The sequence below is a fragment of the Hyperoodon ampullatus genome (genome assembly GCF_949752795.1).
Source record: "Hyperoodon ampullatus genome assembly, chromosome: 5".
NCBI classification, from domain to species: Eukaryota; Metazoa; Chordata; class Mammalia; order Artiodactyla; family Ziphiidae; genus Hyperoodon; species Hyperoodon ampullatus.
The window spans coordinates 20,041,510-20,060,852 of record NC_136918.1 but is presented as its reverse complement, the minus strand read 5'-3'; the positions used below and the strand labels follow the sequence as shown (position 1 = coordinate 20,060,852).

General features: G+C 36.4%; 1 protein-coding gene across 1 annotated transcript in view; it reads left to right on the top strand.

Moving 5' to 3' along the window:
• GPR149 (G protein-coupled receptor 149) overlaps positions 1 to 19,343 on the top strand; it is a gene marked incomplete at both ends in the record, with an annotated part of 70,182 nt that overhangs the window by 6,782 nt on the left and 44,057 nt on the right. Inside the window, one exon of the mRNA XM_079705099.1 lies at positions 737 to 1,194. Within this exon, the coding sequence (XP_079561225.1) occupies positions 737 to 1,194 (458 nt within the window). The remainder of the gene's footprint in view (positions 1 to 736; positions 1,195 to 19,343) is intronic.

The window sequence follows — 19,343 nt, the reverse complement described above, 5'->3', positions numbered from 1 at the left end:
TCACCTGATTTAAACCATGGAAAGTTCTATGTGTTCCTGCTAAACTGATCTTGTAGTTAATCAGGTATAGACAAGTTGTAAAGTGCTTCAGCTCACAGAAATATGGCTATATACTCTTTTTTACAATTCATTTCAAATTTATTCAGAAACGTACATATTATTTTTTAAAGTTTAAAAACTGTATTGTAGCATTATCTAATTTTTACTGTATGCATTTATAAACATATAAATGTCAGGAATGATATACATCAAAATATTTAAAGCAGTTATATCTGTTGTTGGTATTGACAGCAGAATAGCTCAAGTAATATTAAGAGCTTTTTAATAATTAAGTTGTAGCAAAATATAATTTCTAAACAATGTATTTTATCCCAAAATAAAGAAATGTAGAGATAATTGGTAGACTGATAGAGCTAAAACTAAAACTGAGTGGATATGAGACTATTCTAATTTATGGATAAATTTTTTACATAAAATTTCTTTAAAGACTTCAGTGTTCTGGGGTTGTATGTATTTCAAGCCTTCCATTGTGTAAGTGAGAACAGTTAGGCACAGAGTGATAAGATGGTTGAATTTGTGAGGCACAGTTGCTTTGCATTATTGACAAGAAGTAAACAAAGATAATTCATCTTCGTGAAGGTTGAATTCACTTTCCTATCTTTATTCATTTTGTATATCCAAGCACTGCTTATATCTATCTTCCTAATCATGGAATTTTGTTTTTGTTTTTACATAGCCAAGAGGAGATGCTTTGAATTCAATCTATCATTTCAACGAAGTTATGGAATTTATAAAATAGCACATGAAGATTACTATGATGATGATGAAAATTCAATATCCTATCACAATCTCATGAACTATGAGTGCAAAACTACAAAAGACTCTCAGAGAGACTCTCATAATGCATTCAATGCCATAAAGGTGGAAATCAGCACCACACCCTCTCTGGACAGCTCCACACTAAAAGGCATCAACAAATGCACAAACACTGATATTATAGATGCTAAACAGGATTCCCACAATGAAAAGGGTGTTGATCCACTGCTCTCTGAAAAAACAGAAGGTGATATTAAATATGACGAAACCACCCTTTTGGAAGGGCCAGAAAGAAGACTTTCTCATGAGGAGAGTCAGAAACCAGACCTTTCAGACTGGGAATGGTGTAGGAGTAAATCAGAAAGAACCCCTCGTCAGGTACAGTAAAGGTTGTTATTCCTCTTAAACCAAATATGACAGCATGCAAAAAAATTATCCGTTGCTTATTTCATTCATCCAACTCCAAGGTTATCTTCACTTAACTCAATTAATTTCCATAATACTAAATTTTATTTCAAAGTGTCTTTTTAAAATTTTTTAATTAGTTCTACACTTTCAGTCAAATTCTATATATTTTGGAATTGGCAGAGCTAAACAGGATCTTTGAGAAGAGCCTCTATTTTAACCTCAAAAAATCTGTGTAAATTCAGACTAGACTCTCAAAACTTATTTCAAATTAGTAAACTTGTAGGTTTTATATTTTTTCTTCACCTGAAAAGTTTACACAAGTGTTCAAAACAGGTTTGGGGGCAAATGTTTATACAGCTACCGGTAACCAGGTAGTCCTTTTTCAACTCTACTATTCACAAAGATTGCCTATTAGTCTTTTTTATGTTTTGAATTTTATTTCTTTATTTTTTTATACAGCAGGTTCTTTTTTTTAAAAACATCTTTATTGGAATATAATTGCTTTACAATGGAGTGTTAGTTTGTGCCGTATAATGAAGTGAATTAGCTATACATATATATACATCTCCATATCACCTCCCTCTTGCACTCCCTCCCATCCTTCCAATCCCACCCCGCTAGGTGGACACAAAGCACCGAGCTGATCTCCCTGTGCTATGCAGCTGCTTCCCACTAGCTATCTATTTTACATTTGTTAGTGAATATATGTCCATGCCACTCTCTCACTTCATCCCAGCTTACCCTACCCCCTCCCCATGTCCTGCAGTCCATTCTCTATGTCTGCATCTTGATTCCTGTCCTGCCCCTAGGTTCTTCAGAACCATTTTTTTCTTAGATTCCATATAGATGTGTTAGCATACAGAATTTGTTTTTCTCTATCTGACTTACTTCACTCTCTATGACAGTCTCTAGATCCATCCACCTCACTACAAATAACTCAGTTTCATTTCGTTTCATGGCTGAGTAATATTCCATTGTATATATGTGCCACATCTTCTTTATCCATTCATCTGTCAATGGACACTTACATTGCTTCCATGTCCTGGCTATTGTAAATAGAGCTGCAATGAACATTGTGGTACATGACCCTTTTGAATTATGGTTTTCTCAGGGTATATGCTGGGAGTGGGATTGCTGGGTGGTATGATAGCTCTATTTTTAGATTTTAAGGAATCTCCATACTGTTCTCCATAGTGGCTGTATCAATGTACATGCCCACCAACACTGCAAGAGGGTTCCCTTTTCTCCACACCCTCTCCAGCATTTATTGTTTGTAGATTTTTGATGATGGCCATTCTGACTGGTGTGAGGTGATACCTCATTGTAGTTTTGATTTGCATTTCTCTAATGATTAGTGAAGTTGAGCATTCTTTCATGTGTCTGTTGGCGATCTGTATATCTTCTTTGGAGAAATGTCTATTTAGGTCTTCTGCCCATTTTTGAATTGGGTTTTTTGTTTTTTTGATATTGAGCTGCATGAGCTGCCTGTATATTTGGGAGATTAATCCTTTGTCAGTTGCTTCGTTTCCAAATATTACTCCCATTCTGAGGGTAGTCTTTTCGCCTTGTTTATGGTTTCCTTTGCTGTGCAAAAGCTTTTAAGTTTCATTAGGTCCCTTTGTTTATTTTTGTTTTTATTTCCGTTTCTCTAGGAGGTGGGTCAAAAAGGATCTTGCTGAGATTGAGCTCATGGCGTGTTCTGCCTAGGTCTTCCTCTAAGAGTTTTATAGTGTCTGGCCTTCCATTTAGTCTTTAATCCATTTTGAGTTTATTTTTGTGTATGGTGTTAAGGAGTGTTCTAATTTCATTCATTTACATGTAGCTGTCCAGTTTTCCCAGCACCACTTCTTGAAGAAGCTGTCCATTCTCAGTTGTATATTCTTGCCTCCTTTATCAAAGATAAGGTGACCATATGTGTGTGGGTTTATCTTTGGGCTTTCTGTCCTGTTCCATTGATCTGTATTTCTGGTTTTGTGCCAGTACCACACTGTCTTGATTACTGTAGCTTTGTAGTATAGTCTGAAGTCAGGGATCCTGATTCCTCCAGCTCCGTTTTTCTTTCTCAAGATCGCTTTGGCTTTTCGGGGTCTTTTGTGTTCCTATACAAATTTTGAAAATTTTTCTTCTAGTCCTGAGAAAAATGCAATTAGTAGTTTGATAGGGATTGCATTGAACCTGTAGATTGCTTTGGGTTGTATAGACATTTTCACAATGTTGATTCTTCCAATCCAAGAACATGGTATATCTCTCCATCTGTTTGTATAATCTTTAATTTCTTTCACCAGTGTCTTATACTTTTCTGCATACAGGTCTTTAGTCTCCTTAGGTAGGTTTATTAATAGGTATTTTATTCTTTTTGTTGCATTGGTAAATGGGAGTGTTTCCTTAATTTCTCTTTCAGATTTTTCATCATTAGTATATAGGAATGCCAGAGATTTCTGTGCATTAATTTTGTATCCTGCTACTTTACCAAATTCACTGATTAGCTCTAGTAGTTTTCTGGTAGCATCTGTAGGATTCTCTATGTATAGTATCATGTCATCTGCAAACAGTGACAATTTTACTTCTTCTTTTCTGATTTGGACTCCTTTTATTTCTTTTTCTTCGCTTACTGCTGTGGCTAAAACTTCCAAAACTATGTTGAATAGTAGTGGTGAGAGTGGGCAACCTTGTCTTCCTGATCTTAGTGGAAATGATTTCAGTTTTTCACCATTGAGAACGATGTTGGCTGTGGGTTTGTCATTTATGGTCTTTATTATATTGAGGAAAGTTCCCTCTATGCCTACTTTCTGGAGGGTTTTTATCATAAATTGGTGTTGAATTTTCTCAAAAGCTTTTTCTGCATCTACTGAGATGATCATATGGATTTTCTCCTTCAATTTGTTAATATGGTTTATCATATTGATTGATTTGCGTATATTGAAGAATCCTTGCACTCCTGGGATAAACCCCACTTGCTCATGGTGTATGATCCTTTTAATGTGCTGTTGAATTCTGTTTGCTACTATTTTATTGAGGATTTTTGCATGTTCATCAGTGATATTGGCCTGTAGTTTTCTTTTTTGTGGCACCTTTGTCTGGTTTTGGTATCAGGGTGATGGTGGCCTTGTAGAATGAGTTTGGGAGTGTTCCTCGCTCTGCTATATTTTGGAAGAGTTTGAGAAAGATAGGCGTTAGCTCTTCTCTAAATGTTTGGTAGAATTCACCTGTGAAGCCATCTGTCCTGGCCTTTTCTCTGTTGGAAGATTTTTAATCACAGTTTCAATTTCAGTGCTTGTGATTGGTCTGTTTTTATTTTCTATTTCTTCCCGGTTCAGTCTCGGATGGCTGTGCTTTTCTAAGAATTTGTCCATTTCTTCCAGGCTGTCCATTTTATTGGCATATAGTTGCTTGTAGTAATCACTCATGATCGTTTGTATTTCTGCAGTCTCAGTTGTTACTTCTCCTTTTTCATTTCTAATTCTATTTATTTGGGTCTTCTCCCTTTTTTTTCTTGATGAGTCTGGCTAATGGTTTATCAATTTTGTTTATCTTCTCAAAGAGCCAGCTTTTAGTTTTATTGATCATTGCTCTCCTTTCCTTCATTCTTTTTCATTTATTTCTGATCTGACCTTTATGATTTCTTTCCTTCAGCTAACTTTGGGGTTTTTTTGTCCTTCTTTCTCTAACTGCTTTAGGTGTAAAGTTAGGTTGTTTATTTGAGGTATTTCTCATTTCTTGAGGTAGGATTGTATTGCTATAAACTTCCCTCTTAGAACTGCTTTTGCTACATCCCATAGGTTTTGGGTTGTCGTAATTTCATTGGCATTTGTTTCTAGGTATTTTTTTATTTCTTCTTTGATTTCTTCAGTGATCTCTTGGTTATTTAGTAGTGTATTGTTAAGCCTCCATGTGTTTGTATTTTTTACAGATTTTTTCCTGTAATTGATATCTAGTCTCATAGCGTTGTGGTCAGAACAGATATTTGATACAATTTCAATTTTCTTAAATTTACCAAGGCTTGATTTGTGACCCAAGATATGATCTATCCTGGAAAATGTTCCATGAGCACTTGAGAAGAAAGTGTAATCTGCTGTTTTTGGATGGAATGTCCTATAAATATCAATTAAGTCCATCTTGTTTAATGTGTCATTTAAAGCTTGTGTTTCTTTTTTTATTTTCATTTTAGGTGATCTGTCCATTGGTGAAAATGGGGTGTTAACGTCCCCTACTATGAATGTGTTACTGTCGATTTCCCTTTTTATGGCTGTTAGCATTTGCCTTATGTATTGAGGTGCTCTTATGTTGGGTGCATACATATTTACAATTGTTATATCTTCTTCTTAGATTGATCCCTTGATCATTATGTGGTGTCCTTCTTTGTCTCTTCTAATATTCTTTATTTTAAAGTCTATTTTGTCTGATATGAGAATTGCTACTCCAGCTTTCTTTTGATTTCCATTTGCATGGAATATCTTTTTCCATCCCCTCCCTTTCAGTCTGTATGTGTTCCTAGGTCTGAAGTGGGTCTCTTGTAGACAGCATATGTATGGGTCTTGTTTTTGTATACATTCAGCCATTCTATTTCTTTGGGTTGGAGCATTTAATCTGTTTACATTCAAGGTAATTATCAATATGTATGTTCCTATTACCATTTTCTTAATTATTTTGGGTTGTTATTGTAAGTCTTTTCCTTCTCTTGTGTTTTCTGCCTAGAGAAGTTCCTTTAGCATTTGTTGTAGAGCTGGTTTGGTGGTGCTGAATTCTCTAAGCTTTTTCTTATTTGTAAAGGTTTTAATTTCTCCATCAAATCTGAATGAGATCCTTGTTGGCTAGAATCATCTTGGTTGTAGGTTTTTCCCTTTCATCACTTTAAATATGTCCTGCCAGTCCCTTCTGGCTTGCAGAGTTTCTGCTGAAAGATCAGCTGTTAACCTTACATTGACTCCCTTGTTTGTTATTTGTTGCTTTTCCCTTGTTGTTTTTAATATTTTTTCTTTGTATTTAATTTTTGATAGTTTGATTAATATCTGTCTTGGTGTGTTTCTCCTTGGATTTATTCTGTGTGGGACTCTCTGGGCTTTCTGGACTTGACTGACTATTTCCTTACCCATATTTTGGAAGTTTTCAACTGTAATTTCTTCAAATATTTTCTCAGTACCTTTTTTTTTCTCTTTTTCCTTTGAGACCCGTATAATTCGAATGTTGGTGCATTTAATGTTGCCCAGAGGTCTCTGAGATTGTCCTCAATTCTTTTCATTCTTTTTTCTTTATTCTTCTCTGTGGTAGTTATTTCCACTATTTTATCTTCCAGGTCACTTATCCGTTCTTCTGCCTCAGTTATTCTGCTATTGATTCCTTCTAGCGAATGTTTACTTTCATTTATTGTGTTGTTCATCATTGTTTGTTTGCTCTTTAGTTCTTCTAGGTCCTTGTTAAACATTTCTTGTATTTTCTCCATTGTATTTCCAAGATTTTCGCTCATCTTTTCTTTTTTTTCTTTTTTTTCTTTCTGTATGCAGGCGTCTCACCGTTGTGGCCTCTCCCTTTGCAGAGCACAGGCTCTGGACGTGCAAGTTCAGTGGCCATGGCTCATGGGCCCAGCCGCTCTGCGGCATATGGGATCTTCCCGGACCGGGGCATGAACCCGTGTCCCCTGCATTGGCAGGCAGACTCTCAACCACTGTACCACCAGGGAAGCCCTTTGATCATCTTTTCTAACATTACTCTGAATTCTTTTTTAGGTAGCCTGCCAATTTCTTCTCTTTTTTTGGTCTGGCGGGTTTTTACCTTGCTCCTTCATCTGCTGTATATTTCTCTGTCTTCTCATTTTGCTTAACTTACTCTGTTTGGGGTCTCCTTTTCGCAGGCTGCAGGTTCGTAGTTCCCATTGTTTTTGTTGTCTGCTCCCAGTGGGTAAGGTTGGTTCAGTGGGTTGTGTAGGCTTCCTGATGGAGGCGTCTGGTGCCTGTGGTCTGGTGTATGAGGCTGGATCTTGTCTTTTTGGTGGATAGGACCACATTCAGTGGTGTGTTTTGGGGTGTCTGTGGCCTTATTATGATTTTAGGCAGCCTCTCTGCTAATGGGTGGGTTTGTGTTCCTGTCTTGCTAGTTGTTTGGCATAGGGTGTCCAGCACTTTAGCTTGCTGGTCTTTGAGCGGAGCTGTGTCTTAGCGTTGAGATGGAGATCTCTGGGAGAGCTTTTGCCATTTGATATTACATGGGGCCAGGAGGTCTCTGGTGGGCCAATGTCCTGAACTCGGCTCTCTCACCTCAGAGACTCAGGCCTGACCCCCAGCCAGAGCACCAAGACCCTGTCAGCCACACGGCTCAGAAGAAAGGGGAGATAAAATAAGAAAGAAAAAAGAAAGAAAGAAAATAATGTTATTAAAATAGAAAAAAATATTAAAAATAAAACAGTAATAAAAAAAAAGAAAGACAGAAAGGAAGAAGAGAGCAACCAAAGTAAAAATCAAATCCACCAATGGTAACAAGCGCTAAAACACTATACTAAAAAAAATGGACAGTGAGAACCCTAGGACAAGTGGAAAAAGCAAAGCTATACAGACAAAATCACACAAAGAAGCATGCACATACACACTCACAAAAAGAGAAAAAGGAAAAAAAAATATACATATATATAAAAAATTTTAAAAGGAAGAGAGCAACCAAATCAATAAACAAATCTACCGATGATATTAAGCTCTAAATACTAAACTAAGATAAACATAAAACCAGAAACAAATTAGATGCAGAAAGCAAACCCCAAGTCTACAGTTGCTCCCAAAGTCCACCGCCTCAATTTTGGGGTGATTTGTTGTCTATTCAGGTATTCTACAGATGCAGGTACATCAAGTTGATTGTGGAGATTTAATCCGCTGCTCCTGAGGCTGCTGGGAGAGATTTCCCTTTCTCTTCTTTGTTCGCACAGCTCCTGGGGTTCAGCTTTGGATTTGGCCCCGCCTCTGCATGTAGGTCTCCTGAGGGCGTCTGTTCCCCACCTAGATAGGACAGGGTTAAAGGAGTGGCTGATAAGGGGGCTCTGGCTCACTCAGGTGGGGGGAGGGAGGGGTATGGAATGGGGGGCAAGCCTGTGGTGGCAGAGGCCAGCATGACATTGCAACAGGCTGAGGCGCGCCATGTGTTCTCCCGGGGAAGTTGTCCCTGGATCACGGGACCCTGGCAATGGTGGGCTGCACAGTTTCCCAGGAGGGGAAGTGTGGATAGTGACCTCTGCTTGCGCACAGGCTTCTTGGTGTCTGCAGTAGCAACCTTAACGTTTCATGCCCGTCTCTGCAATCCACACCGATAGCCTCGGCTCACCCCCGTCTCTGGAGCTCATTTAGGCGGTACTCTGAATCCCCTCTCCTCGCACACCCTGAAACAATGGTCTCTTGCCTCTTAGGCAGGTCCAGAGTTTTTCCCAGATTCCCTCCTGGCTAGCTGTGGCTCACTAGCCCCCTTCAGGCTGTGGTCACGCAGCCAACCCCAGTCCTCTCCCTGGGGTCTGAACTCTGAAACCCGAGCCTCAGCTCCCAGCCCCGCCCGTCCCAGCGGGTGAGCAGACAAGCCTCTGGGGCTGGTGAGTGCTGGTCGACACCGATCCTCTGTGTGGGAATCTCTCCGCTTTGCCCTCCGTACCTCTGTTGCTGCGCTCTCCTCCGTGGCTCCGAAGCTTCCCCTGCTGCCCATCCCCCGTCCCTGCTGGTGAATGAGCTTCCTACTGTGTGGAAACCTTTCCTCCTTCACAGCTCCCTCCCAGAAGTGCAGGTCCCATACCTATTCTTTTGTCCCTGGTTTTCCTTTTTTCTTTTGCCCTACCCAGGTACGTGGGGAGTTTCTTGCCTTTTGGGAAACCTGAGGTCTTCTGCCAGCATTCAGTAGGTGTTCTGTAGGAGTTGTTCCACATGTAGATATAGTTTTGATGTATTTGTGGGGAGGAAGATGATCACCACGTCTTACTCCTCTGCCATCTTGAAGGCGCCCCCCTATAGCAGGTTCTTATTAGTTATCTATTTTTTACACATTAGTGTATATATGTCAATCCCAATCTCCCAATTCATCACACCACCACAGCCACCGCCTGTTTCCCCTCTTGGCGTCTATACGTTTGTTCTCTACATCTGTGTCTCTATTTCTGCCTTTCAAACCAGTTCATCTGTTCCATTTTTCTAGATTCCACATATATGCATTAATATATGATATTTGTTTTTCTCTTTCTGACTTACTTCACTCTGTATGATAGTCTGTAGGTCCATCCACGTGTCCACAAATGACCCAATTTTGTTCCTTTTTATGGCTGAGTAATATGACATTGTACATGTGTACCACACCTTCTTTATCCATTTTGCCTATTAGTTTTGCTGGAACTAGTCCCTCTAATACTCAGAGAGGAAAAAAAGACCTATTCCAGAATAGACCCAAGTGAATCTTTGCAAAAACACTGCTAGATATTCCATCCTTTTAAGGATTGAAGAATAGTTTTTAAAAAAATTTTTTTATTTGTTTGTTTATTTATTTATTTTGGCTGCATTGCTTCTTCGTTGTTCTGTACAGGCTTCTTACTGCTGTAGCTTCTCTTGTTGCAGAGCATGGGCTCTAGGCACGTGGGCTTCAGTAGTTGCAGATGTGGGCTCTGTAGTTGTAGCTCGCGGGCTCTAGAGCGCAGGCTCAGTAGTTGTGGCACACGGGCTTAGTTGCTCTGTGGCATGTGGGAATCTTCCTGGACCACAGATCAAATCCGTGTCCCCTGCATTGGCAGGCAGATTCTTAACCGCTGCGCCACCTGGGAAGTCCCTATATGATGTTTTATAATGAAAGAATTTGTACCTTTAAGCTCATCCCATTCTTTCCTAGATTTAAGCCTGCCTAGAATGATGAGGGGTACTTCTTATTTTATTGAAATTGTAGTGTGATATTGATATAAGATTGTTCTTTCCTCCAAACGCTCATACCTGATAGTTAAAGTTGCTCTTGCTTTCCACACAATTGATTTACTAGGAAAAGGTATCTTTTTCTACATGACTTAAAGTAAATCAGAGTCCACTTGCCCCTAATCTCTGGAATCTAAACTATAGTTTTTCAAATATCTGCTAGTAATGTGCAGTCATTGATCACAAGTATGACCATCTAACACCAACTATGAATATGAACAGAATAATCTGAGATTTCCTTTATTCTCCTTGATTAATTAAAACTACTAGTTTTTCTTTGATATCACTAGTTTTAAAAGTTGGATAATAAAACAAAATATACAAAATATATGATTAAAAATAATTATTCATAGCGTTTAGTGATTAGGTATCTCAAAAAAATCTAAATATTTGCTGTAAGTTGCAAAATACAGTGAAAATTGTATTACTGACAGTATACACTGCTCAGTATTTTTAGAACAATGTGATACCCCAGCTAAGAGGGGATTCCCTGCAATATCATCATCAATTTGTTCCTAAATAATCTAAACCTCCTGGTTTTCTTGCACTTAAAAATTAAGTAATATTATGAAGCATGTATGTGTGTGTATATCTCAGTAGCTTGCAACTACAGTACCCTGTGTGCCACTCCACTATTCCATCCTCATGCTCACCCCTTAGGGGTTTCAGCTATCTTGAATCTTGCTCATGCTTTTTTGTTTTACTGTTTTAACACAAATGAATGTATTTCTAACACAATATATTCCTTAGTTTGCTTATTTTGAGCTTTCTAAAGATGGTATCATTTCTGGGACTTGCTTTTTTTCTACTCAACATTACTTTAAATGACTTCATTTTCTATTGTATTTTGTCAAAGCAGTGGGAAATGCCATCTGAGCTATCACAACATACAGGCCTCATTTAAAAGCCTGAGTTATATTTTGGAGAATATAATCAATTAAACACATCTAGAAATATGTGAAAATATCAGGTACTGTTTACACATAAGCATGTTGTCTTATGAGAATGGTGAAGCACAACTTACACACCTCTGTAAAATAAACAAAAATGCTACATGGAAAGCACAAAATGTTTATCAATTCAGGTATCTTTCAACTACAAAGATTTGCTTATTGAGTATTAATATTTTAACATTTATGAAGAGCAAGTAGTTCAGGAAACTAATTTAAAATGATACTTGTAAAAAATGTTTAGTGGTTAAATAGATAATACAATATTCAGGAAAAGTAAAATTTATATTTTAAGAAACTAATTAAAATTAAATGAAATACTATCATAAATTTAAAACAACAGTAAGAAGTCCTTATGCCACAGGCTGATGTTATTGGTATGACTTTCCCTTAGCAAAATCACCTATGGACCTAAAGATTAACATTATAACAAAAATACATTTAGAGTTGAAAAGCTTATGACAACTTTTCCTCTGACCAAAGACTGGTTTTAACTCTTACCCTATTCTTCACCAACAGATATTTCATGGGAGTAGGTGGTGACTTAGAAAGCACTTTCTTTTCATCCTTTTCTTCCAAGTTCCTTCTTTGCTTTGAAAGCAAATTTAACTTAGTATCTTACAGTGATACAATAAACTGATAGATACTGTAATAACTCTCTGAAAACACTATCTCTTTTTATTTTCTATGGTTGTACTTTCAAATATTTAGGCTCAGTTTGTCAGTTCACATCTAATGGTACTACATTGAATTGCGTATGTTCTTTGTTTTTAGGCTATAAAAAAAGCAGGTTTGATTTAAAATGTATTTAATGAGCCTTACTATATTTTTACAATACACATTGCTTAATTTTTTTTAGAGTTTATGTGAGTAAACAAATTCTCAGTATATCTTGTTGGAAATCCTGGTAGGAGTGAGAGTGTCAGATCAAGGTTAAGTTATAAAGGAAATGGGAGTAGAATGGCTTCAGTAGGTTTAAATGTGATCCAATAAAATGTATCACAGATGAGAGTGTTTGTAAGACTAAAATTGTGTTACACTTAGCCACACAATCACTTCTTTTTGGACCCCTAGTAGGTAGAGTCCTAAGCAGTTTACTGTTTAAAATTTCAGAAAAAATAGTCAGAAATGCCAGAGTTCTTTGGTTACAAAGTTTTAATGTGGTCACCATGGTATGACTATTCTTCAAGTGAAATAATGATTTTCCACAACCCCAAAGTTTTATCAACTATGAATAAAGAAAATTGTACTTATAAAATAATTTAGTAACTTATGGGAGATCACTCTAATTTTCTCTTTTAATACTAAGCTCATCAAGTTATCCATGGATCCCATTTTCTTTTGTTTTAATGTGTTGTCTTAGAGCTCTAGAAACTCGTTTATTACTGTAAATCAGAAGCAAGATATGCTGTCACTATGTCACTTAGTCCCACTAATAATTCTGTATCATCATAGTATTTGAAAGATGAAAGGTCCTTCACTATGCCAATAGAATATAGACAACCAGATTCTGAAAAAATCCTTCTCAAATGAGAGTCAAATGGGGGAAGTGATTGCTTTTGAATTAGCTACACACAAACCATTTAGTATAAGGATGAATAAACCAACAGAACTAACTTTACGGTCACTGGGGAATCAAAGAAATTTAATTTTTCTCTTAAGGAAAATGTTTTAACTACCTAAAATTAACTATCTAAAAATAGTTTTACAAATTAAAGTTGTGTTTGCTCACAGAGTTCAGGGGCAGTATTGGTTTCTGTAATCTTTTTAAAATATTATTATTTCTTTAAATCCTTTTCGTAGAAAACTATAGAAAGCCAGTGCCTATCTAACTGATTTTGGGTTCTTTAGATCTGAGCTTCTCAAACTTTAATGTGCAAATAAGTCAAATGGGGATCTTGTTAAAATGTAGATTATGATTGAGCAGATCTGAGGTAGGGTCTGAGATTCTGCATTTCTGACAAACCCCCAGGTGACTGATGCAAAATCAAAGTCCCATCCCAGACCTACAGAATCAGTAATGTGCATCTGAACCAACCTCAGTTTAAGTACTTAATTTAAGTACTTCTTTCTAAAATTTAAGAAGTACAGTTTTAATATCTAATCACTAGGAGACGGATACTAGTTTAAAGAATGGGGCAAAATCAATCCTCTTCATTTAACATATGCCCCATAAAGTGAAATAAGACTTGAAGAAAATACCCCAGTATGCATATTGCTTTCCTCTCCCTAAAAAAAGTGCATCTTCTCTTTTCTTTTTAAAAAATAAACTATTTTCCTGTGACACTGTCAGCTTGATAATTGCAAATGCTGAAACTTGCTCTCTGAGTAATCTTTGACATTTTTAAGTGAAGTGACTAGGAGAAAAACTTACTTATCACCTCCTATTTGTAGCCTCAAGGCAAAGATGTAGCCTCATCCTAACACGAAATGAGTGTTTGGAATATAGATATTTTATATTTAGCTACATCCGTTTGTTTGGAGTGGTTAGTTCCACTCACTGTTCAGAGACCTGAAAAATTGTTATACTGCTTTCTTTTTTCAAAACATTTATAATCTTTATTTTTTATGATTATAAGGTAATAAAAGTATTGTAGAAAATTTAGAAATCGCTGATAAGCAAAGAAAAACACCCACTTCTAACCACCCAGAGTTAATCACTGCTTACATTTTATCATATAAAACTTTAGGCCCTTTCCTAAGCATATATTTTCACTTTTGACAAAAATGGGATCATATTGCATGTACTGTTTTGGCATCTGCTTTGTCCACTTAAGAGTATAATTTTTACCTGATTTAAATTGTTTGAGTCATTTGTGTGATTATCTGGTATAGTTTAGAATGGCTATTTAGAGTGTGGTTTAAAACTCATTCACAGGGGCTTCCCTGGTGGCGCAGTGGTTGAGAATCTGCCTGCCAATGCAGGGGACACAGGTTCGAGCCCTGGTCTGGGAAGATCCCACATGCCGCGGAGCAGCTGGCCCCGTGAGCCACAGTTACTGAGCCTGCGTGTCTGGAGCCTGTGCTCTGAAACAAGAGAGGCCGCAATAGTGAGAGGCCCGTGCAGTGCGATGAGGAGTGGCCCCCACTTGCCACAACTAGAGAAAGCCCTCGTACAGAAACAAAGACCCAACACAGCCAAAAATAAATAAATAAATAAATTTTTTAAAAAAAGAAGAACTGTAAGTCTTAATAAAAAAAAAAAAAAAACTCATTCACAAATGTAAATTTGTTCTCAAGTATTTAAAGTCTTGAAAGTTGAAACTAAGGGAATTTCATTGTAAACTAATTTGAATATTTCATGACACATTTTGTGATCCTCACAGCATGTATCATTTGCTGAAATGAAGTAAAATTGAGCTAACTGTTCACCTTCTATGGATTCAAGGGGATTAGCATTGGATTAAAGCTTGTGTAGAATCCTGTAATTCACTTTTTAAGCTAAGGATTCTGTTAATATCCTCAAAAAAGCCTCATGGTTTAAGGAGGCCTTACAGGCTATGTGTTGGAACTGCCCAGTTATGGCTTAAATCTCTTCTACAACTCCTGTTCAGTGTTATCCCTTATTTGAACTCAAATGGCTGGAAACACTACATTTTTAAAACATTTTATTATGAACTAATTTTAGAGTTACAAAACAATTTTTTAAATAGTATGAGAGTTCTAATATATCCTTCATCCAGCTTCTATTAATGTTAACATGTTACATGATAATAATGTAATTATTAGGGAATTAATAACCAATTTATAGACCTTATTTCAGTTTTGCCAGCTGTCCTGCTGATGTCCTCTTTCTGGTCCAGAACCTGATCCTCAGTTCCTTGCTGCATTTGTTCTCATGTCTCCTCAGATTCTTCAATCTATAGCAGTTCCACAGTCTTTCTGTGTCTTACATGATTTTAACAGTTTTGAAGACAACCAGCCAGTTTGTTTTGTTTTGGTTTATTTCTGGAATATCCTTCAATTTGTAATTAACATATGCTTATTAATCAATTGAGCTTATGCATTTTTGACAAGAATAACACAGAAGTGATGTTTGCCCTTCCCAGCACATCGTATCAAGAGATACATGATGTTGATATGTCTTATGATGGTGATGTAAACTTTGATCACTTAGTAAAGGTGAGGTCTGCCAGATTTCTCCATGTAAAGTTACTATTTTTCCCTTTGTAATTTATAAGTATCTTGTAGGGAGATATTTTGAGGCTATGCAAATATTCTGTTTCCTATCATACTTTTGCCCGCTAATTTTAGCATTAATTGATAAATCTTGCCTGTAACAATTATTATGTGAAGGTGATTTTCCATTTTTATAATTTCATCTATATTTATTATTGGAATTCTCCTGTAAGAAAAAGTTATCTCTTCTCCTCTGTTTATTTATTTGTATCAGTATGAGATCATAGGTATTTATTTTAATCTATAGGTTATTAGCCATACTATTATTTATTTTATTACTCCAATTATCCTAAATTTGGCCATTGGGAGCTTCTTCAAGTTGATGCCTTTATCCTCAACATGCCATTCTCACCTTTTTGAGCACTTCCTTACTTTCTAGCAACACAAGATATTCCAGCCTCATTTTGTATTTTCCCTGACCCATCCCTAAAATCAACCATTTTTCCAAGGAGTTCTAGTCACTTTTGTCAGAGAATGGGATTTAGAAACCAACATCTGAGTATGCTTATTGTTACAGAGGTGTCTTGACCCTATCATTGGACAGATCTAGGAAATACATATATATGTGCTTATGTAGAAATCTATATTTCTATATCAGTTTCTCTGTATAAATCATTTAAAACCATGAGTTTATACTGATAGTTCCAAGTCCAATCAAATACCACAGAATTCATTCACACCTTTCCCTTTTCTTACTTATTACTTCTTTTTCTGACAGTGAGGAAACTGGTTCTCATTCTCTACAAATTTCTTTACTTATCTGCTCAATCCTGGTATACACATAAAATAGTTTTAGAATTGCTAACCCACACCACTGTGGGAAAAAATATTAACTAGAGTATAATAGTTGTGTATAGTTCTTTATCTTTAACCTTACAGTTTATCATCACAATACAATCTTCTACATTTATTAAGTTAGTTATTTTCATTTCCATTCCCTTCATTTTATATTACATTTTGAGTTATTTTGATTCATTCTGATTCTTTTTGATTTTGATTATTTATGTTTAAGTATGTGAAATTATTACCATGTTTCCAAGAGTCAGAACTATAGAAAAGGTATACCATCCTCCCTCATTCCTTTTTCCCTGTTCTCATTTTCCCATTCTTACCACCCTGTTCCCACCTATCCCCTGTAAGTAACCAATATCATACTTTCTAGTTTAATCTTCCTGTATGTCTTTTTGCACAATGAACAGATATATGCATATCTTCTTATGTCTTCTTCTTCCTTACATATACTCTTTCTCACTTTGCTTTTTTCACTAAATAATGCATCCTAGAAGTCATTCCATATCAGTTCATAGACATCTTCCTCATTCTTTTTATAGCTGCATGATAATCCATAGTGTGGATACACCATAGTTATTTCAACCACTCTCTTATATGGACCTTAGATTGTTTCTTATATTTTGCAATTAAAAATAATATCACAGTGAATAACCTCATGCAAATGTATTTTCATATTGTTGGAAGTATATCTTTATGATAAATTCCTAGAATTAGAATTTCTGGGTCAAAAGTTAAGTGTAATTTTGTTAGAAATAGTCATAAAAGTTTGCACTGCCACCAGCAATGTATAACAGAAGACCCTTTTCCCCACCACCTCAGTAATAGCATATATTACCATGCTTTTTAATTTTTGCCAGTCTGATAGTAGAGAAATACTATCTCAGGTTGTTTTAAATTATATTTATATAACTATAAGTGAGTTTAAATAGTTTTCATTTGTTTAAGAGCCTTTTTTATCTTTTTATTTTTTGTAAACTGTTTTTATCTCTTTCCCATTTTTCTATTGGAGTTTTGTCCCTTGATCCTTCAATTTTTAAAAGTTCTTTATATATTAGGGATATTAGTTTTTTGTGATATATATTGCAAATATTTTTTCCTAGTTTGTCGTTTGTATTTTAACTTTACTTATGAAGTTTTTTAGCACGCACAATTTTAAAATTTGTTTATAGTAAAATCTATCAATTTTTAATTTACTTGCATCTGGATTTTGTCATAGTTAGAAAGCCAGTTTTATTTTTCATTTTATTTTTTTAGATTTTATTTTATTGAAGTATAGTTGATTTACAATGTCATGTTAGTTTCAGGTGTACAGCACAGTGATTCAATTTAAAGAAGTTCAAAATAAAGTTTGTCCAGATGATTCTGATGAGCACCTATCACCCTAGGCCTCTCATGTGCCCTGCTTCTGCCTCTTGGGCCCACCCAGAACCATTCTGTTACCTCTCCCACTTGCTGTTAAGTTAATGAAATATGGTTATCCAATTCTTCACATTGCTGTCCTTTCTCATTTATGCTAACTAAATATTGTTACTTTCCTCAGCCTTTTGTGATAAATTCACTTACAGTAGCCCATAGGCTTTAATTATGTAAAACCTAGAATCAAACAGAATGTTCAAGCTGTCTTTTCTTCTTCACTCTGTGAGCTACACTTCTCTTAATGCATCTTAAGGTCACATTCACTTATTTGGCAGCCATATCACACTGCTGGTGTGTTTAACATCAGCTAACACCCTTAAGCCCTTTTGCTCATGCTGCTGCTTAGACTACCTTTGTAGTCTATTGTTTAGACTCAATCTTATCTCTGCTCAATTTCATCTAGTTCCACTTAGTTAACTCTTCCATTATTTTCAATAACCTTTTCTAATGCCATCAAAATGCTTTCAGATGCTGATTCTAAGACCTGACTTCTATGCTGTAATTCCCAAATTTATATCACCCATGGATTTAATAAATCATCCTTCATATTTTTATATAAACAGTTGACTAAAAATGTGGGGCAAGACTGGGCCAAAGAAAGAGGCCTGCTGTACACCACCAGAAACAAGTCCCTCCTTTAGTTTGGTTTATTTAAAAACACCTTTAGTATTGTGGTTCCAATAGTTATTAATCTCTTTAGTTACCCTTGCAATCAATATATTTTTACTCTCTCTTGTTCACATGGATGTAATTAGTATATTATGCGATGCTTTAATGAAACACTAATATAAAATTTTCTAACACATTTCTTTTATCTGCCATTAATTAGTTTATTTATTTAATAAAAATACTATGGATATAAAGATATAAGCTTCCTGCCTACAAGTTAGGAAGTAGACTTTCAAGCAAATAGCTGAGGCTTAGAGAGAAAAGAGTGGACAGAATACAGACAATGCATTTTTAGACCATGGGGGATGGAGTGATTATGTCCAGCAACCGTGAGGAAGAAAGGAATTGCTCTATTAAGACACGGTTTTAGGGGCTTCCCTGGTGGCGCAGTGGTTGATAGTCCGCCTGCCGATGCAGGGGACATGGGTTCGTGCCCCGATCCAGGAAGATCCCACATGCCGCAGAGCGGCTGGGCCCTTGAGCCATGGCCGCTGATCCTGCGCATCCGGAGCCTGCGCTCTGCAGCGGGAGAGGCCACAACAGTGAGAGGCCTGTGTACCGCAAAAAAAAAAAAAAAAAAAAAAAAGACATGGTTTTAGTAAACTAATACTGTGTCATCATCTTAAATCTTCTTTTTGTTTTTTGGCGCTCAAACTCTATCTTTTCATCAAGTAAATCTTAGAAATGTCCCAGGAATTGATGTAAATATCACTTGTCTAGTTTGTTGATTTCATTTCTTTCCATTTGGAAACGGAGAAACATTTGCACATTTCCAGTGTTTGATTTCCCGTCTGCATAAAGGTCATCAACCGTGTTTATATACAACTTTTCCTAGTAACTTTGCACATGATTCTTTTGAGGGATTAATCTTGCACTCTTGCAGTAGCAAGTTTCTCCCCTATTATTTCTTTTCTTTTTTTTCATATTTTTTTCTCACATCTTCATTAGAGTATAAATGCTTTACAATGTTGTGTTAGTTTCTACTGTACAACAAAGTGAATCAGCTATATGTATACATATATCCCCATATCCCCTCCCTCTTGAGCCTCCCACCCACCCTCCATATCCCATCCTTCTAGGTCATCACAAACCACCGAGCTGATCTCTCTGTGCTATGCAGCAGCTTCCCATTAGTCATCCATTTTACATTTGGTAGTGTATATATGTCAGTGTTACTCTTTCACTTCAACCCAGCTTCCCC